The 22,683-nt window shown below is 39.6% G+C and overlaps 1 protein-coding gene across 1 annotated transcript; it reads left to right on the forward strand.

Moving 5' to 3' along the window:
• Positions 1-5,321: 5,321 nt before the first annotated feature.
• LOC115015967 (tripartite motif-containing protein 46-like) lies at positions 5,322-17,885 on the forward strand. Its single transcript, XM_029443628.1, is given in 13 exon segments — positions 5,322-5,410; positions 7,164-7,425; positions 7,565-7,754; positions 8,219-8,417; positions 9,090-9,236; positions 9,825-9,920; positions 10,586-10,839; positions 11,559-11,680; positions 11,961-12,112; positions 12,114-12,300; positions 14,543-14,772; positions 15,674-15,741; positions 16,424-17,885. Coding segments are annotated over 13 exon segments (2,376 nt in total). The 5' UTR covers positions 5,322-5,386; the 3' UTR covers positions 16,869-17,885.
• Positions 17,886-22,683: the final 4,798 nt, after the last annotated feature.

Consider the following 22,683-nt stretch of genomic DNA (forward strand, 5'->3'; position numbering starts at 1 on the left):
AGGCGCTGGTTGGCGGTAACACCATAATAAACTTGATGACATGGTATGAGGGTTGTTGGATTGACTTCCGTTAATTTTTTAATCACGAGTTTAGAGGGAAACTGTGAATTAAGTAAATACATAGATACATATGATTTACCACTATATATAGAGACTGATGAGAACATGCGACTATAGCATGATCAATAATCGTCTTACAAATAAAATGTTCATGTTCTATAAATCCGTTTTTGACACTGCTGGTCTTTTGCAGCTATTTGTCAATCCTGTGTGTAGACTAATGCTGAATTACATCATTGCAGAAAACTAATAGGCTAAAGAGCAAGTAGAGGATTTCTTACAAGCAAAGAAGCCTGCTGATGTCAACAACAAAAAAACATGATGGAGTTAATGAATGTAATCAGCTGCTCATCCAGCCAGTAGCATTTCACCAAACACTCTCTACTGTCCCTCCTCAGTGACCGACAACAATGCAACCAAGTGACTGGATTTAGGCTAAATGAGCAAACTCAAAATGTTAAATTAAAAGTTGAGAAACTTACAAAAATCAGTACTGAGTGTGCAGTCTTCTATCGTGCTGCTCTGTATGAACTGCTTCAGTAGCTTTAGGAATGTCATAATTTAACTAAACAAACATATTACATTCCAGCACATACTCCTTCATTTCAAAGTCGTGTTTTCTTTGGTGTTCATTTTTGTTATTATTGCATGCTCTTCATTATTGTATTCATCCTAATAGCAGTGTACATTCACTCTAGCCTAAACTATTTCCATTGTCTGCTTCTTTATACTTCTAGCTCTACTCCAATACAATTCAGAGGCAAATATTATACTTTTGACTCCACTACATTTACTTGATAACTTTAGTTACTTTCCAGATTCAGGTTGATTCTACAAAATGTAATCAACAAATAAATTATGATTCTATTATACTAACGAGGCCTCTTTGATATCCAGGGGGAATTCACACGCTCCCCAGTATATATAGGCCTGCTGTATATACAATTAAATAAAAAATGTGCCCCCCTTTTACCAGCTGCAATATTAAAGTGATGTACCCATTAATGCATCAATAATCATTATACAATAAAATAATTAGCAATTATCTGAAAGGAGCTTTTCTGCTAAATTAATTATTTTACTTTTGGTACTACATTTTGATCCCAGTACTGAAGTACACTATTAAAATCATGACTTTTACTTCTAACAGTATTAATATTTCTGCCCACTGTTATTGCTAATTTTACTGAAGTAAAAGCTCGACTGTTTTGGTACGCTCGCTTTAATAAATGAATTGTGCGCCCTCTTGTGGTCGCAATCTGGTATTACAGGCTGACACTTCGTCACCTGGGGATACTGATTTGGTGTGTCTGTTTTTGCTTAATGTTCCCGTCTCATGCTCATGAACTGACTTTGCAGTGGATGATTAAAACAAATTATTTAATTAAAATGTAACTGTAACATTTGGACCTTAACAGTGATGAAAAAGTACCCAGATACTTTACTTAAGAAAAAGTAGCAATCAATACTGCAATATAGAAATCATCCATTACAAATAAAAGTCCTGCATTCAAAAAAGTAAAAGTACATACGTTATCATTTACAGTCATTTAACTATTCCATACAGATAATGTAGAGGAGTAGTAAAAGTTTACATTTCTGATGCAATGGATTGAGCAGATGCCTGACAAGAGCTCTATGTCTACAGTATGTACATCTTGTGGATTTAACTGGTAATGCGCCTGAGGGGCTGCATAATATTTAGTTTCTACTGTAGCTAATCATCATGGTTAATGGATAAGTTTATATATTTATGTGAGAAATGATTTCTTTCTTGGCAGGAAAACACAAATACCCAGAGCTGTTGTTCCTTCTCTGCTATATAAACTCCAGTATTTGAAAGTATTTAAGTACTCAAACCCTGCATTTGGAGGTAGGCCTACCTATTTGATGCTACTTAATACTTCTACTCTAAAGTTCATAGGGAAAATGTACTTTTTATTGCACCACATTCATCTGACAGCAGATTCTTTGTGGATTTAAATGTACGTACAAAACACATGATCAATTTATTGTATTAGTATTCCTTGCTCAAAATATGCCTGTGCTTTTTCCAAGAACAGTTCTGAATGTCAGGAGTCTTGTGATTCTCCTCCTCACTGTGTGCACTTGTCTTGATGCTTGAACTCTTTAAGAATGTATTCCTATACTTGAAGAATTCTTAGCAATTATGTGTTAAACTGCTGCCCGCAGAGTTTTGATTAAAAACCCTGTAGTTGTATGATTTCTGATTTCAGGTACTTGCTTCAGTACGGCTGCTTTACCATCTGAGAGGAGCGTAAAACATTCTTTAAGAGACCTTTTTACATCCAGACATTTTACAATTGTGTTTGTGGTCAATTCAGTTGGTCTGCATTCTTCTTCATCTCATAATTATGACGATAATGATTATCATTGTTATTGATGTTATTATCATCTGTCTAGATCCTCTACAGTCTACACTCTGAAAATGGACGATATAGTTCCAGGCATGAGCGATTTGGAAGTGTCTGTGAGTGCCATGCTCCGAATCTTCGAGTCGATTGAAAAGGATGGAAGACTGAGCAGAGAGACGTTTATCAAAGTGCTGAAGGAACAATTGTCTGATTATTATGCGGTGAGGAGAATTATTGTACTTTGTAACACTGCATCGTTCTGCAAAGTTTATCTCTAGAATGAATTAAATATAGACATTCATTACAACATTTCTCATATTTACTTTGAGATATCTGCAAAGCACCCTACACTAAACGCTTCTGGTAAATAATTCATACAGAAATCATTTAAACTTTTGGCACATAGCAAGAGCAACGTTTCAAACTGATTATTTGATTAACTTCTTTAGGCTTTGAGAAAACAAACAAACACCAAGTCATTATCAATTAGTCATTGTATCTCATTTAAACCATAATGGCTTAATAACAAATAAATAACTCAATTCATTCATTACTTTGTGCATTATGTCACTGTCTGTTAATATGTTCCTTCTTTTCATTCTCGAATGCAACACCTGAAATAGAAGACAGAATAATCAGCATTGCGGACGTTAACAGGGACGAGTCTGTAAACTTTTCTTCATTACCAATACTAACTATTACATTACAGGTCGGCAGACGCTCGTATCCAGAGCGACTTGCACACTAAGTACAGGGACAGTCTCCCTGGTGGCAGCTTGCTATTGAACTCTCGACCTTCTAGTGTTTTGTTTAGAAGGCGTACCACTAGACCATTAGGCCATCACCACCATGGCCTAAACTATGACAGTGTCCATAGGCCCTACACTGGTATGATGTAATTATAGCATTATAATTACCTGTAATAAATATGTAAAACACTATTGAGTACAATCTGACCTATGTAGTTTTACATCACAATAACAAAAGTCCTTTTGATCCAAACTTGCTTGATTGTTGTTTTTGTTTTACATTAGGTTTGTAAATGAGTGTTTCCATTTTATGTTACTCAATCCTGTGTCTCTACTACATCAGAAAGACATTGATTTAACTTTTTACTCCACTACATTTATTTAACAGCGTCAGTTACTTTGCAGATAAGGAGTTTAAATACAAACCCTGTCATCATTTTATACTATATGATGCAATGTTATAAAATAACTGCTTAAACCTTTTTTTAAAGTATCTCCACATCCACCATGTGCAACATTTAAAAGTTGTTTGTTGCATCAGTAGTGAATATTACACTTTCAAAAAGGAGCCATTCTGCATAACAGCTGCTTTTAGGTTTTATATTTTAAGCTGATGGACCTGAATACTTCTTCCACGGCTGTTGAAACATCACAGGTTAATGTTGGCAGTGACATTCTGTGTTCACAACCCAGGGAACAGCGCAACCTAGTGGCCAAAATGTATTTCTTACAAACTCACCTGGTTGTATAGGGTTACCATACTTTTCTGAGGAACCTGAAAAACGTTTATCACAGCTTGTAGATTACTGTAAATGGTCTAAGGTGTTGGTCCACATCATTGAGGAAACAATAAAGCTTGGTTTGAAAACTGCTTTTGTTTTATAATAGAGGATTCAGACCGTTTCCCCCTCCTATGACATCAAGCCTCCACCCTGCTGTGTGCCACATCATTGGAAGGCATCCGGTGCGGGATGGTAAGGGTGGGGGGCGGGATGTCTGGGTGAAGAATAAAGCCACAGGCATCTGTTAGTGTGGATATACATTGACGTTAACAAGAAATATAGAAATCGTTGTGTTTAATTTTGTACTATTGTTTTATTAAATCAGAAAGTTGTTGCTTTTCAGCATTTTTCTTTTTGCGTGCGTAAAAATGTCTAGATCGAGTGTCTTTTGAAAAATCCAAAGAAAACGAAGGAATTACCACCGGCAAATATTTCATTATCCAGAAAGGTTGCACATATTTGAGTTGTTGATATGTACCGTGTGGTGTGTGGCCTAGATACATCGGGATTTATATCCAGATGATGAAATCAGGAGGTAGCTATTTTCTTAAAATGGCAGAGATGGATTTAAAAACAGCCACATCAACGATGGAAGCATTGGTTCGTATCAGTGTGAGTATATGTCTGTGCTTGTGTTGTCACTGGATGCATTTTCATATCAAATAAATGTATTTTTAAATGGAGAACTGAATTAACGGCTTGTACATCTTCATGTTTCACCTGCGGACCATTTCTGTAAAATAGGCCTTCATATCTTTTTTTCCAGCCATATTAAAGGCTGTTGAGCTGCAATGAAATACATGCTAAAATAATCAGAAACATTTGCCATATTAAGATCCTTGCTGTAGAAAATCGTTCGTTATGTATTCTTGATGCTGTTAATGGAGGTCCTAACATGCCTCGGTAAAACAGCAGCGCTAAATGTCCTCCTCAGAAATGGAAGAAAACAATGCTCTTTCTTTAATTAGACACGAGGGTGTTTCTAACATTATCAAATGTCAAAACACTGTGGGGGCAGCCTGAAATTACACATTTATTTTTGGGGGCTTCACGGGATGGTGGTTTCCATGGAGACGGGATGCAGGACTTTCGGTTGCTGCTGAGGCAAGGGAGTGACAAGTGTGTGTGGGTGCAGCTGGTAGTATCGGCCAATATACGGTTAAAACACACACTTTTGCGGAGACAGTTACAATAGGCCATGCTGTGCTGACTAGATGTTTGCGCACTGAGCCTAGCACGTTACAACAGTTCAGGAAATAACATGCAGCATCTTTTGCTGCTGTCGAATCAGCCACCAGTCTTTCCTCCAGACCCCATCTTACCGGCGCGGAGGGCTCATTCCTCGCGATGTAATGCCCCTCCCCTCTTTTGAAGAGACATCGCTCCCTTGATGCTGGAAAAATACACGTAGTCTACTGCCATGGCGCCTAGATTCCAGGTGAAGGTAAGGATGCGCTGTCGCATCGCCTGTTTTACGCCTTCACCACGCCGGGCACATCCTTAGCAATGCGCACTATCCATTTAAGATGGACACAACAGGCCCACAGGCTGTCGTGGTGTAAATAACAAGCTGGAATGGCAATAGCCTGAAAATGCGACAGGCTAAATTGCTCGTGGATGAGAGAAAGGCAGGCCGGAGTTGACATTGGAGAATGACACAGAGAGACTGAGGTGGGCTGATGGAGAAAGTAGGTTATTTAGATTAATCCAATTAATCCAATGTAATTTTCGGTATGGGTCTACTATTTCTTTCCCCCAGCGGCAGCCTAATTCTGTCTCATCTGCAAACGTGTCTGTAGCTATGTTATTTAATTTGACTATATTGCTTTTATCAATCATCTTGTATGTGTGAATCTTCATCCAGCTGCATTAACACTGCGTGAGTTCTTATTACAATTAAGTGGACATGCAGGAATGTACTGATCCCTTGTATATAATCCCTACTGATTCTGCATCCACATCCCCAGAATCAGTGATTTTAACAGTGGTTTCTGGTGTGCTAAACTGTCCTGATGCTGCATCTCATCACACCACGGTGACAAAATCCCCAAAGCCCCTATGCAGCAGTCTTATCTTGACCTGCTTTTGAAGTTAACTCACAGTGTCAGTGATGTAGATGTACTGCCCGCTTGCCCTGCAACAGTTTTAGGTTGAGGTTGTGTGTCAAAGGCATCCATGAAGCAGAAGAGAGCAGGCCATTCTATAGCAAAATGACCAAAAATTTTAATATACTCCTTCTGTGTGCTGCATAAACACATACTGACTGAACACACAGACTGAGCAATTATCACACATACCAGTGTAAAGGAACAGGTCCCTTTGATTATCTCATTGAGGCAGGGTAGTGTTGTGGTTGGACTGTAGCTGTGAAATCTGTGCAGGTTTCTGCAACAGCCAGTGTGTCCTTTTCTGTCAAATCCATGTCCTTGAGCAGCAGGACTATGACACGCTAACTGCTTCAGAGGTGCAGCTTCTCACACCCCCACCATCCGCAGCTCTGGCCCATGTGCTTACAATGAAGGTGCTGGTTCAGCAGAGAAGTATACTTGTGTAGCACTCCTCTAAATACAAGGAAACAAATAATCTGTAGATTATGTGGTGAAACTGATTAAAGAGACTAAAGAGCTCGTGTTCATATGCAGGGCTTCAATTTAAGGGATGCACACTGTGCAGTGGTTGAATAATTAATGGCAATAATGGTCTTTATCCATATTTAATATGAATGATGCCCTATGGCACATGTCTTGGACATCTTTTCACATTACCCTGTTTCTCTCTCAATTCAGTCTCTTTATCTCCTATGATGCTACCGTCTGAAGTGTGTCCATAGTACAGAAAACTGGCTCTGAATACCTGATCCTAATCATTTCCTTATTCTGTTATCAGATAGTTTCTGATTTAAATCAAAATGTCGCAAAATGTGTGTGTTAAGACACCATTTTCAGTTTGAAAGCTTTGGCTACTTTTGTTAAATATGAAGGTTTTAAAAAAGAAAAAGTTTATATTTATTTTTGTCTTGTTTTGCTATCAGAAAACTAAACTCAAGTATTGTATCAGCATTCGTATTCAAAAACTTCAAATGCAAGTTTTACATTTCTTCAATCCCCTTAAAGAATAAATGTGCACGCTTGTTCCTCTCTGTGTGTTACTTGCTCTTACGCAGATCATAACCCCTCCCCCTACTTTGCCTCTGACAGTCTAACATGAAGAGCCTGGAGCATGAGTTGCATTGCACTGTGTGTAAGGACATAGTCAAACAGCCCGTGGTCCTGCCATGCCAGCACAGCGTCTGCCTCATGTGTGCCTCAGAGGTCTTGGTGGCAAACGGCTACCCGCCTCCAGATCTTCCCCCAGAGCCAAACTCCCCGGCCTCCACCCCCAACACCCGCTCACCCCGGCAGGCGCGAAGGCCTACACCTAAAGCAGAGCAGCGTCCTATTGACCGCGTGCTGCGGGCAGGTTTGACATACTTCTTCATCTGCCATACACCTAAACCTTCCCTTGACTCCACTGTCAGATCAATATGCAATATTTAAGTTGGGAGAAGAGATCCTCCTCATGCCCTCTGCTCATAACTGTCTTTCCTTCTTGGTTTGAGGTCCCCACCCGCCTTCGCCATCCATGCCCCGGTCTCCAGGATATGGGACGTATCCAGGGCGGAGGCGTAAGGAGGGCCCACCCCTGGTGATGATGTTCCCCTGTATCCCCTGCGGCCAAGATGTGGAGCTTGGAGAGAAGGGCCTTACTGATTGTCTGCGCAATCTCACCTTGGAGCGCATAGTGGAGAGGTACGTACTACGTGCACACACACACACCCGCACACATTATGTTTGAGGCCAAATGCACACACAGTGATGACTTGGGTGTGAAAAAAGGGGGTGTGGGAACATGTCCAACTCTGATTGTAATTATTCAGCAGCAACTGAGCTGTTGAAGAATCCTGCAGAGCGTGTACTGCATACTGTAGCTACCCAGGCTGACTGTGTGCTTCCATAGTCTAGTAGTTTTGTGCTTACTTTATCACCTATCCGATACTGCTTAGCTCACTCTCTCACAGTAAACCTTTTCTGCTGTCATTTTAAAGGTTTTCACAACCTTTCACTTCTTCTTTGAGTAGAATTTTGCCGTGTTTGTTGGCAGATCCGTCTTGATAAAAAGTCATTCAACCACAATGGAACAAGCCCCATATTAAGGCTAACAACATCTTTCTATTCTTCCTACCCTTGCTGCTCTGCCACCACACCCCCACCAGGTACAGACACACAGTGAGTCTGGGCAGTGTGGCTGTGATGTGTCAGTTTTGTAAGCCTCCTCAAACTCTGGAGGCCACCAAGGGCTGTGCTGACTGCAGGTCCAATTTCTGTAACGAGTGTTTCAAGCTGTATCACCCGTGGGGGACGCCACGGGCACAACATGAACATATCCCGCCTACACTCAACTTCAGACCAAAGGTACAAAAGCACAATTACTATTGATCTTTATAATAAGATATAATAAAGTTCCTCATACTGGATTTACAGAGATTAAACCAATTATTTTAAAAAATCACAACATTTAAAAAATGTTGGAGCAACTCTTTATATAAAATGTATAAGTCGTAACTAATGGCTTCATTAATGGTCAATACATCCTTAATTAATGCTTTATAGTCTAGTTATTAGCCAATCATAATGTTTTCGGGTTGCTAGGTTATGAAAACAACTCATGGATATCTCACTTTCTAATAAACCATTAAGCCTGAAGTATTAAAGGTAATAAGTTAATAATAAAGTGTATTTACAAGAGAGAATTAACTTCTAAGTGATTCATAAATTGAGCTCTTAATAAATGTTCCAGTTCTGTGGAGAGTCTCACTGATTAATTAAAGAGATGAAACAACAAACAGTAACAGACATATGTGTGTGTTTATGCATTTAAAATAAAGAAGTAAAACTTGCCTTTACATTTGCTTCATAACTGTTTTTCTGGAGCTTCTGACTGCTGTTGGATAAAGATCAGCAGACTATGTGGCACTGTGATGTTTCATAAATATACACACATCCTCATAATGATCCACTCCCTCTCCCTTGAGGTAAAATGTGCTTCAGATAAATGAGTTTATTTAATTTGGCTCTCATTCTCAGGTTCTGACCTGTCCGGAGCACGACCAGGAGAAACTACAGTTCTATTGTCGGTCCTGTCAGCGGCTGCTCTGCCCTCTCTGCAAACTGCGCCGCATCCACACCGGACACAAAATCCTGCCAGTGGCCCACGCATACCAAGCCCTGAAGGTACGAGTCTGAATCTGACATAGGATGGACTGGTCGTCTCTAAATGTCAGGCAAAATAAAGGTTTAATACACAGGATAGTTCTGAAAAACACACGTTTACATATCAATAAACCTGGAAGATTGAGAATAGTTTTCGTATGAATGAAATGAAGGCTTTGAGATTCATACATTACTGCGTTTATATTGGAACACTTTAATATCAGTATTTTTATTGCAAGTAATATTGTTATCGCGATTTTGACGCATATTTTCCTCATATCGTGCAGCCCTTAGTTTACATTGTTTAAAATGAAAATGTTATGTTAGTAAAGGACGGTATAACAATTTCGTTATAAAAGTATGCATGCTTGATGTTTGTTTCTTTAGTATTAAAAGATGAATTACTCAGTGAATGAACTTTAATATTTAGTAAACACAGTTGCATTATTTAGAAATGTTAAAAAGAAGCAGCTTTCACTGAGACTAGCACAACATACAGTCGTATAGAGCAGTACAGTAAACGAGTTAATGTCCGGCTGTGTGTAACAGTTAAGCTGTCTGGTGTGTGTTTGTTGTCTGTATGTTGTGTTTCTGCTGTTTATTTGACAGGAGAAGATTACGAAGGAGATGAACTACATTCTGTCCAACCAGGACACAGTTCTGTCTCAGGTTACCCAGCTGGAGAGTTCCATCACTCAGACTGAGGTGATTAATACTTTGTTGATAATAAAATGAACACCAGTCAACAGCTAAACATCATAAAACTGTCGATGTTCCTGTCAACAGTGTTGTTTTTACAAGCTGCGCTCACACTAAAAACTAAAAATATTGCTGTTAACAATTCATTTCATGCATCCCAATATTAACCATTTAAAAGCAGAATATACAGGATTGTAATGCAGTTGTAATCACATATATTATCTTTATTATTGTATTAATCGACAGCTATGCTATAACTCCTGTAAATCATCCATAACTGGTGTATAAACAGTTAACAAATGATTGATAACACCATATTTACCAATTTGCAAAAACATTATAGGCCGTTTAATACTTTTTATAAAAGTTTGCAAAACTCAAGAAGACATTAACAAGATTCTGATAAAGTCACATTTATTTAACATTTAGTCCATGCAGATGAAGAATATTATGTTCAAGTGTTATTGAGTCCAATAACACTTTAATCCATTATAACATTCTCGTTTGTAAACTGCCACATGCACACGCACACACAGTCTTGTTTTCCTTATTTTAATCTGTAAAACTGTTTCTATAAAAGGCTTTCTGAATTGAACATAACTTAAAGGCTAGTATCAGCTGGGTGTTTCCAAATATTTGAAATTGCCCACCTGTGTTTCACTCATCACCAGGTAAACAGTGTGTCTGCCAGAGAGCAGCTGGCTCAGAGCATCAGGGATCTGACGGTTGCTCTGGCCGAGCGCCACGCTTCGCTCACCCACGCTCTAGAGGCGGCACGGAAGAAACGAGGCGAGGCGTTGTCAGCTCAAGTAGCGGAGAGACGGGGTTTGATGGAACACGCAGGGCTCATGGCGTTTACACAGGAACTGCTGAAAGAGACAGACCAGCCCTGCTTTGTGCAAGCTGCGCGCCAGACTCATAACAGGTTTTCTATTTGTTTATTTTTGGTTTCTTCATGTTTCTTCTCTCAGTAGAACTGGCTTTAGTTTTAATTAGATGCTGTTCTTTCTGCATTCATAACAAGAGTGAGAATTTGATTAGTCCTTAGCAAGTGGATCTGTGGGAAGGAATGTGAATATTTTTCCTTTGAAAATGTGTAGCCAAAGAGTCATGTAGCTTATATACCTCTCCATTATTGTCCAAAAACACATCAATGAGTCACATGGTGACATGTTCCTTTATTAAGATGCAATCCCACATAGAGTGCATTGTCCTGGTCCCATAATGACTTCCTAGTGCACCAAAGGTGTATTCACCCGCAGCTAAAAGTAGTCCCCAAGAAATGCACAATTTACTTCTGTTTGAGTAACAATTGCTAAAAACTACAGTGCTGAGCTGTGTGTAGCGTTTTTACAAATAAAACAATATATTTGTAGTAGAATTGAACGGCTTGGGGCCGAGTGACAAAGTAGGGAAGTCTGAAAGTATTGTCAGACCAATGGTTGTTTTTTGTCCTTTCATGTGATTTGTTGAAAATAAGAAAAAAAACACAGAATGACGGCAGCATTATCTTTTAACGATGACTATACACTCCTCCCCCCTCATCAGTCTGTCTCACCCTCCCACCCGTCTTGATGGAGACATCACGTAAACACTGTTCCTCTTTCACTCTCACACGGTTTTCCCTGTTTTCCTCTGCTCAAGGTTCAGCAAAGCAATTGAGAATCTCCAGCATTTCACTCTGGCTGCTGATCCATCCTTCAGACACTTCCAGCTGGACGTCTCCAAAGAACTCAAACTCCTGACAGATTTGAACTTTATCCAGGGTGAGAAGGGGAGTGATGGAAGAAAAGGGGAAGGAAGGGAAAGGGTGGAGATAGTGGAAGGGAACACGATAAGGGAGTGAGGAGGAGGAGAAAAAAGAAGACAGGAGCATTTTGATGACTTTCTTATCTCCCTTATACTGTCTTATGAAGCAGAAATGCCATGAAACACAGAAAGTGAATGTTAGCCAGTGATAGAAGTGAAGGTGGTAGTAAATAAAAGGTGGATGTTACACTTCTAGATTTGAGTTATTCATGTACATTAAAACCTTTTCTGTCACAGCTCCACTGGCTCCAGTGATTGATACCCAGCATACCCTGGCCTATGACCAGCTCTTCCTGTGCTGGCGACTGCCCCTGGACTCTGCCCCCGCCTGGCACTTCTCCGTCGAGTATCGCCGTCGGGGTGTGGTACCAGGAGGAGCGTCTAGAGGTGGGAATCAGAGGAGGATTGGCTGCCGCCCGCTGGGGCTGGCAGCGAATGGATGAAGTGAGTGGGACCAGCGCTGTGATTGACAGGTTGGAGATGGACAGCGTGTACGTGCTGCGGGTGAGAGGCTGCAACAAGGCGGGCTACGGGGAGTACAGCGAGGAGGTGTACCTGCACACCCCGCCTGCACCAGGTGAGAGTAAACACGGTCTCCTCATTAACAAGTGACTTTGACTTTGCAACAGGGAAACCACACCCAAACAACAGAGGTGTAAAAAAGTGTCCAACTCTGTGCTCGTAAAGTTTCATTATACTTAGACACATGGTTCATGGATTGTAGGAAAACACACCTTGATTCATGATCATGAATCATACATGCAATACATGAAAGAGCGTCACAATTACGACTCAGTAAATGCAGTTTACAGCCAGTGGCTGGGATAATGCTGTGGGACTCCGGGTCGATATTACAAAGTCACAGAGTAGCTCTTTGAACAAAAAACACAAAAAAGGGGTCAGGTGTGTTGGAGCATTACCAAGATTGTAGAGTTTCTGAGGTTTACGAGGGTGGTGATCACAAACATGTACAATCAATGCACCCCAACTGCAATCCTCTCATCAAAACATTCTCCCTCTGGAGGCCGACCTTGGTAGATGAACATGAGGTAACTCATAACAATAGCAACTTTCAACAAGACAGATATAAACACTACAATTATACACAAGTACAAAATATATAAAAAGAGTAAAATGGAAGATAAAAATAAGCTAAAATAGTTGAAAAAAACTGGACAATATGGACGATGTCTGTTCTTCATGTACTGAAAATGTGTCAGTGCCAGTCTTGTTGTTGCACACTGGCATAATTTACTGGCACAAAGTCGGCATTTCCATTGTGTGATCGTAACAGACATTTTCAATTTATGTCTGGATGTAGAGCGTAGTTTGTAATGCACATACATAATGATCTGGCCAAGACTCGAGAGAAAAACACTTTGTAAACACTGTCAACACAGATTATCTGCAGCACCTTGTTCGGAGGCCAAACCGAAAATGAGTTCACCAAAAATGTTGCTGATTTTACAGAACATCTGACAGCTATGGTAAGTACAGTAGGACAAAGATGCTTTGTTTTGATGACAGTTTGCCTTCTTCCAAATCACTTTTGCTAACCTGAGGGTATTATTTAAAACTTGTACGGTTCTCTGAATGCACACGTTTCTCGCCTCATTGGACTTCATTGCATTCCCAGATCTCAGCAGTTAACTCTGAAAATAAGACCTAACTAGCAGTAAACGTGAGGATGTCAGAAGGATCATCCCCCACCTGCACAAAGTGTCCAGAATGTGTCTCTTTCATACATTTATTTTTGTTTCTCCCACTCAACTATGCAAGCTTCATTCTACTATTTTTGGCTAATGACTTATGCCACTTAAATCAGTGACAAGTGTATGACAGCTACAAAAGAATCTCATTATATCCACACAGCAAGCGGTAGTTGCTGTCACCCAGGAGCCATTCATCACTTCACACCTACTATTATTTAAAAGCATGTGGGATGGTTTCCATGAGCAGTTAATAATTCAGTCTCTGTCTTTTTTGCCCATTCCCTTCCACTTTCATCACATCCTCACTTTCTTTCTGTCATTTATTATTTCCTTTTCACAGCTGTGCACTCATCTTCTGCGCTCCTTCCAAGCCGCCAAACTACTTGCCTCCTACGGAACGTAAGAAGTGCATTCATATCTCTTGAACACCCCTCTTTACCCCCATACTATTCTCCTCTTTCTCTTTGTGCTCATCCCATCCTCTGTTCTTCCACCCCCATCTAGACATGCACTCACCCCTCTGCCTCCCACTCTTCCTCCTATAACAAGATCTGTCCGAGCGCTGATGAGGTTTGCAGTTTGTTAAGACGTGAAGCTTAACAACATGGATCGGATTCAGATCTGAGACTTTAAATGGTTGAGTTGAGTGATTGATGAATTCCTTGTGTCCCTGTAGGCTGTCTTTCCTTCCTGCTATTGCGTATGTTCCCTCAGTGAATTGTACTTCCTTTGGAAAAATGTGCACTCCCCACAGCCAGAGCTTCTTTGTGATCATACCTTCAGTATTTTTCTCCCTGAGTCATCAGTTTATATACGAGTGTCCTTTTTTTCTTCCAGTGCTGCGGGGAGGAGGTGCATGACTGCTCTCTGTTCCTCTCCCGCTGGTCTCTCCTCTCTCGTATTCTCCTGATTTCTCTTCTCCTTGCTGCTTTCTGACTGTAAATCTGAACCACTTTCCCTCTGTTGCCTCCCAAACCTGTCCTGCTGCGACTAAAACCCCTATATGTCATTTTTGAATGCACCTGTCTCTTTGTCCTCCCTTCTCTTTCTGCTTTTCGCCTCCTTTTCCCTTTCTCCGCTGTGTCCTCTCTCCCTGTCTACTCATAGTTCTCAATTTCTACCTGGACTCTCGCTGGGGTCTCCATGCCGACCGGCTGGTGGTCAGTAAAGAGCAGCGCTGTGCTCGCAGTGTCCCTGGTCTCTCTCTGCTGCAGGCCGCTGACCAAGCCCTCACTTCCTGTCACCTGACCTCAGACCTCTTGGTGGGGGATGTGGCTATTACGCAGGGACGGCACTACTGGGCATGCTCAGTAGAGCCTGGGTCTTACCTGGTGAAGGTTAGTAAAGTCTAGTAAAAGATCTGCATTCAAAATGTTATTTAAGTAAAAGTACTAGCATCAAAATGTAATAAAAGTATCAAAAAGTAAAAGTACTCATTCTGCACAAAGGCGCATTTCAGAAAAATATATATTATATTATTGAATTATTATTAATATTATTATTGATGCATTATGTGTGCATCACTTTAATGTTGCAGCTGGTAAAGGAGGAGTAGTTTTTTACGATATATATATATATATATATATATATATATATATATATTGGCAGGTAGCTTGTGAATTTCACCAATGGAGCAATAACCTTTATATAATATAATATATATAATAACACATGACTAATTATTTGTTGATTATATCTTGTATTATTAATCTGAATTTGAATCCTCTAAGTTACTAAACCTGTTAGATAAATGTAATGGAGTAGAAGTATGATGTAGGAAATTGCACCTCAAAACTTTACAGTACAGTACTAAGGTAAATGTACTTAGTTACTGTCCACCACTGAATACTACATACTATTAGTGCATACTGCCCAGTATGTGGAATGCTTGGTTTTGTGTCTCGATTATGATCAATATTTCTGACTGAAGCAACAATCATTGTTAGCCTTTTAAACAAAACATCCTTTGATATTAGAATTAGAATAAAATGGATGTGCTTCATCAGGGCTGTGTGGTTGTAGTTAGATCACATTTGATTGACAGGATCATTACAACACATACAGCCTGCATTGTAATACTACACATTCTACACACATAAAATCTGTGGTTGTATTACTATGTATTATGAAACGTTTGGACTTAGTGATTACAGATGACCACAATTCTTTTTCATGAGATTGCATCAGAAATGATGACCAGAGAAAGGACTTTACAAATGTGTTGTTTTTTTTCTACAGGTGGGAGTTGGTCTGGAATCTAAACTGCAGGAGTGGTTTCACCTTCCACAAGACATGGCCAGTCCCCGGTGAGTAGCTAGAATATGAAATGGAAACGATCTGTTTGGTTATATCTATTCCTCCACCATATTAGTTACTTTTCAAATTACGGAACGCAAACATTGGATGAAATACAAGTTTTTGTACAGCAAGCAGCTCGGGGATCTATTTACCAGATTAAGCAAACAAGAGCCAGGCAACGTCAAAACTAGAAAGGCAAGTCCAAACAGAAAGCAATTCCAAGGGGGGGGTTTAAAAACGGTAAGATAACAAGTCTTAGGTAAAAGATTACAGATGACAGAGGCTGGCAAGCAAAGGCACAAAGCACATGACTACTTTGATGATCTGGCAGCATGCTGGTGGAAATGAAGCGGTATATAAGTACTACTGGGAGAAGGAATGGCAATGAATGGGTTTGAGGAAGTGGGAATACGACTGGAGGGAGGGGCAGAATGTGAAACAAATTATTGTTATTTAAACAATATAAAACAATAATTATTGTTATGAAACCAGCGCTTCCTAACCCCTGTGGCTTGTGACTCCTTGTCACATTTCAGATGTCTAGAAGTTGTAATTAAAAGTGTTACTTTTATTTGGACTATTTTTACTTTGTTGTATCTGCATATTTCATCTGTTACTATATGTAAAATTAGATAAAGAAAATTAATCAGAGCAAAATCCTCGTTTTTTCAAACTGCGCTTTCACTCCAGCTACGACCCCGACAGTGGTCATGACAGTGGAGCAGAGGATGCTCTGGACTCTGCTCCACCCTTCTGCTTCCTCACTATGGGGATGGGCAAGATCTACTTGCCCCAGCACAACTACAACCACAACCACCACCACAGTAGCCATGGGAACGGTATCCGAGACCCCATCACCAACGGCAACGGCTCCTCCTCACCCACGGGCCTCACCTACCCGCTGCCGCCCCGGCTCGGCGTGTGCCTTGACTTTGAGAAGGGTCGCGTCACCTTCTACGATGCCCACTCTTTGCGACCTTTGTGGGAAGGTCATGTGGATTGCTCCGGCCCCGTGTGCCCAGCTTTCTGTTTTATTGGTGGAGGGGCTCTGCAGCTGCAGGAGCTGGTAGCCAATCGAAATGCAGATCAGACTCCGGTCAGAAGGGTAACCATCCAAGCCCGTGTCTCTAATTGAAATAACAACTGACGGCTGATCTGAGGTCTTATGGTAATTTGGAATGTATTGGTAATTGTGAAGTATTTACTCAGCTAGAGCGAAAAGTTAGACATCTCAGCGATTTTGTTTTGTATTTAATTTTCTTTGTATAAGAAAAATGTTTCTATAGCAACAAATATGCAATGTAATTAAGTTTCTTACATTTTTGTTATATGCAGTTTTGCAAGAGTTATTGCTTAAGTAGTGTTTGGTGTATCCAGCACTTAATATGTAATTATATCTTTGATGCTTGCACTTGTAGCCAGGCTATATTGCATACATTTATAAAGCTATTGTAGATACAGCGCCACACAACGTCGTCCTTCCTGTAGAAGCTTTTACTCTGTTATTTCATGGCTTTAATGTTAAAAGGTTTACAACCTTTGTGTTTTAGAGATATGCGAGTAAAATAAAATAAAAAATGGCCTCGTCTATTTAATTGCATCTATAACTGAACTTGTGTTTATCCACATAGATTTATTTGCTAGCGGTAAACACTTTGCAGTCATTCGCCCATTATGATCCCAACCAAAGTTGTTGTTTTTCTGGGATGTAAATGTGGTAATTTAGAGATAGAGAGGAACAATGAGGCAATACTGTAATTAGGACCTCCAATTATACCTCTGCTGCACAGCTAATCACTAGTTTCCACGGTTCTGTTTGTGCATCGCTGTTTTGTATTTCAAATACATGAGTCTGATGTCTGTGCGTGTGCGTGTGCGTGTGTGTGTGTGTGTGTGTGGTCTGACTGATAACAGCATTGATTCATTGGCTGACGGTAAAAAGTTGTTTTCTCACAAACAATTATTTTTTTTCTTTTAACCTTGCCTGATTGTACGTTAATGAGCAGTGCTTCTTATGAAACTATTAGCAGATTAAATCCATGTAAACGTCACCTGCAGTCAGAATATTTGCAAAAGAAAAATGGATTAAGGAAATAAAAACTGAATAAATACAAATTGTTTGAATTAAAAAAATACTTTCTGCTTCCTTTCTTTTAATCTGTTTAATTCGAATTCTGCTCCATCCTTTTTTTCAACCGTTCATAATTACCTACTTCTCTGAGAGGATGACTCTTTACTGTTTCGCCACTAGAGTGCAGCAAGACATAGTAGAACACCAGATATCTCCGACCTCATCTCAACACACTGCAGCTATAGAAATGGTCAGAATATTTTTTTTTTTGGAAAGGAGAATAATTGGACCCATTTTCCATACAAATAGCCGTTCTTTATAGGATAATGGGAAGCACAGATTCTGAAATGTGTCTGTTGAAAATTGGAAACTGGAAAAATTGGCATCATTTTCAAAACTCTCCTCCTAAAACTCTCACAGATTTGCTTTTAATGGATTTCTTACATTTATAGAATCTCACCTGACTTTCTTTGTTAGTATGTTCCCAATTAACAGTGCAGTTTCTGGCTTTGCTTTTGAAAGGTACTGTGTATGATTTACAAGGTGCTATGAGACAATTTAAAATAGAGAATTTAGAATCATCGACAAAATATGTTTTTAACCATAACCATATTTGCATTGACACACTGATTGATTGTCATTGATCGCCATGATAATAAATTACTCGTATTACAGCACACAAACCCTTACACATGTTGGCCCATAAAATAAAATATGTCATGCCAAGTTTTGTTCTCTCCATTAAAGCATGGTCTTTTATATGCATGTATGAATTTATGTGTAGTAATAACTATGAAGTTATTGTTTACACACATGCAATAAAAACTTCACCTGATAACAGCCATAATATATGTGTCATTCAGTCCTTCATGACCTCTGATACACCGAATATGACATGACTTTAGTTCTATTGCACAAAGGGCGCCACCTATTGGCACATCACAATTTAAAATGAATGAAACACCCTGGATAAGAATAATAAATAGTGATGACCATCTGCTTTTGATAGAGATATTAACACCTCACATGTGTAGGTACTTAGCATTCCTTATGTAAATGTAATGTAAATCGCTGGTGTTTACCTTTTATGAGCTTCAATATGAAAATCCACATGTGTGTTTAATTGGACCAACATCCAAGGGGAAACTGAAGGGGGATTTGGGTTTGCCTCAACCACAAAGGGAAAATAAAAATGTAGAAAAAAAGAGAATCTAGGGGAAAAAAATGATAAAGCGCACAGCCTTGACACAAGCCAAGGTTCTTTTTTAACGTTTTAATACACATAGATAAAAATACTGCCTCTAAAGGGAGGTTTAGCTCTGATCCCCCATGATATAGAAGAAGTGGAATGTACTGTAAAGCACGGATACATCACGGCACAGCCCTCCACCTTCCACCCACCCCCTTGTACTTGCTGCACCTTCTCTGCTTTAGTTCAAATCTCTAACAGATTGGGTTTAGTCTGACTGGAGGTATGCAGCCACAACACCACATGTAGGGGTCTGCATAATCCCTCCACTGAGTATTAAGCACACAGCATGGGCATTCTTTTAAAAACCTGCTGGAATTACCAATACATAATCTCCATGATCATCATTTACTATAGTTCAGTGGGAGAGGATGCATGGGGGTGTGGGGGATCTGAATTTATGAAGGATCTAAGAGATATATGCAATCTGTAAGAGACAGTGTGCGCTGCCATCTGGAGAACACATAGGACCGAGTCTGTTGGAATCTGCTAACACAACTGTCTTAAACTACATGAAGCTAAACCACATGTCCACAAAAGACCTGGTTTGTTTGTTAAACCCGGTATGTGGTTTCTATAGACTGAAGTATAATACGTTGTTTATGGGGAACCTGCTTAAAACTATTTTGCTGAATCGTGGATCTCTGTGATGAAGGACTGCAGTAGGATTTAAGTAGGCAAGGGGTGAAATACATGTAAAAAAAATACATGAATATAATGTGTTTCTGCTGCAAGCTCAGTTTCTGACAGCTGCTACCGATACTTTATAGCTGTGGACTTTTCATTTGATTGAAGATTCATTATTCATCTTTATAAGCACAAACCTCTACATTACGATCACAAGAGGTGACGACTCTTAATTTTCCATCTCCCTCTTCATATGTAACAGTTTATTTATTGAAGGGATTAAATCACACTCACGTCATTCATTTCTTTTACTCAGTTTTCTCTGCCTTTAAATTCAATAACGTCGCCTTGATATTATTCATCCAGACGTGGCCACTGCTGAAACATTTATGTTTCCCTTTCTCGTCCATCCATCCCCCCATGAGACTGAACTGCATTAATAATATACAACTTCCTGCTTTTATCACATTGATAATCTGAATGGAGGAAGAAGAACAAAAACAATCAGCTAAATGTTGGCTAAGAGGATTTGAGGGGCATAGTGGAGCCATCTTCCCTCACTATAATAAATGAGGGGTGACAGTAATGCTACACAGAGCCCATATGGCCACATACTGTTAACTAGTGCACTGCAAGGAGACACAGGGCTAATTCAGTTTAACATTTACACTCCAGTGGCATGTCCTCCAGTATTGGATTTGTGTACTGCCCTTTGTTTTCTCAGTTTAATGATGCAATGAGTAATATGCAATGCCTAAGTAGTTTATTGCATATATAAAATTGCATACAGTGCACAGTTGGACGTTTAGAGTGCCCTGTGACGTGAAAGGCTACATTACAGGTATAGTTTGACCTTATAAAAAATATGCGTATTTGCTTTCTTTCTTACGTTATATGTTGTTTGTTTAATCCGTACAAAAGCCAAAGTGTAAAAACTGCAAGTTATGTTTTTATTGGAGGCGATGTGGTGTGAAAAATGTCACTGTTCCTCGATGTTTCCCCCGTTTCTCCATGTTTATGCTAAGCTAACCTCCTGCCGGCTTCAGCTTCATATTTACCGGACAGATATGAGAGTGGTGTCAATATATTTCAGATATTTCCCTCAAGAGTTGTTAGAGACCAAAAACAGAGCTAAAAGATAAATAATATTAGACTTAAATTCTTCTGGTGGCCAGAAACACGACTTCAAATGATTGATAATGTTTCTCTCCAACTGCTGGATTTTAACTTAATTTCTAAACTGTTACGATAATTGTTATAAAGCATTATATATATTTATAATACAAATAGAAATTATATATATATATAATTTCTATTTGTATTATAAATATATATAATGCTTTATAACAATTATCGCAACACTTTATAAATGTTATGTTTTTATGATCATAGTTATATAACTATATATATATATATATATATATATATATATATATATATATATATATATATATATATATATATATATATATATAGTTATAGTTATACTCTATACCAATGTCTATAATGCATTTTTTTCATATAATTTTTTTTATTATAGACATGGGTATAGAGTTATTGCAGGTTTACAGTCTGAAATGTGGGGATCCTATCCTTTAGAAACAATTTCATTCTGAACCCAAAGTAATGGTTCACTTGCTTGAACCATTAAAATCTGTCTTTTGGATCACGAGTGTGAGGTGGACCAAACCATATTACATAGCATGTGGCCCTACAGTGTAACTTTAAGGCTGGCGTAACTTCAGATATACGTCTTTACACTGAAACTGGGATATTATCGTTTCCATAAAACCGAGATGTGGAATAGCATTTTAGCGAGACTAATGATACAAAATTCTTTGTAACAAATGGTGTGAGCAGGTGTGGGATCATTGCACGTGTGGTAAGAAACCATGAATTTGGATTGAGCTTTATGTACTATGTGACATATTCATTCAGTGAGCAAGTCAGTCAGGATGCAGCGTATTTTGAGTGGTTTTCCACCGTGGTCAAACATGCTGATTCGGACCTCAATAGCCCCTGCACTGTTAAAATTCCAGGTTTCTGAAAAGTGAAAGGCTAGTCAAATCAGTATGTCAACAGGGGATCTGTAAACCACACGTTTCCTGGACGGTTCTGTCAAGACCAGCTGTGCATACATCATAGCATGCATGATCTGTGTGTACAGTTGAAGAAAGAAATAAAAGACGGACAGAGGGAAAGACAGACGTAAAGAATGAAACAGGCAGAAAAAGACACAGACGTGAAACAATAGATACCAACTGACATTTACAGAACATGAGGCGGAGGACGGGAGAGTTGGTATTTGATCTTTGAAAAGAGAAATACAGTCTGACAATCTCTCTGATGTCTGACAACTCCATAGTCCTATCTGTTACCATGTCAATACTTTACAACAGCCCACCCTGGCTTCCTCGTCTGTCCGTCTTCACCTTCCAGATGCTCACCCAGTGAAGGGGTGAAAGGTTGGCAGGTGCCTGGGGGAGCAGCAAGGAGCCTCAGGGTCAGATTTCTGAGAGGTCAGGCAGTCGCAGTCGTTGAACACGGGGGTGGAGGGGCGGGGGGACGACAATATGGCTAGTGTCCAGAGCAGGAGATAGACGGGACCACAGAGCAGCAGTCTCACCTAATCAACTTCATTTACGAGCATTGACAGACAGACAGCCACGCCTTACTGAGGCGGCCACAATCAGCTTTCAGGGTATTACCCACTGCACACCACAAATCCATAATCCTTGAGTCCTTGACCTTTTGCATTTCAAACATAAAGTCAATGACAGTCACGATGGCATCGACAAAACGTACAGTGCATTTGTGTCATTACAATTCCAAAACTCATCTGTACTTGTGAAATAAATAAAGTATCTGCACCGTTAAGTGGCAATTATTGATTACATGTGACAGACATACTACCCTATAATTGAACTCTGTGGTGTGTTTAATTGCAAACTGCACTGTAATTAGTCTGTAGAATTAATCGACAGCATATTGATGTGTGTTTTC

This window comes from Cottoperca gobio, chromosome 11 (genome assembly GCF_900634415.1).
Source record: "Cottoperca gobio chromosome 11, fCotGob3.1, whole genome shotgun sequence".
Taxonomy (NCBI): domain Eukaryota; kingdom Metazoa; phylum Chordata; class Actinopteri; order Perciformes; family Bovichtidae; genus Cottoperca; species Cottoperca gobio.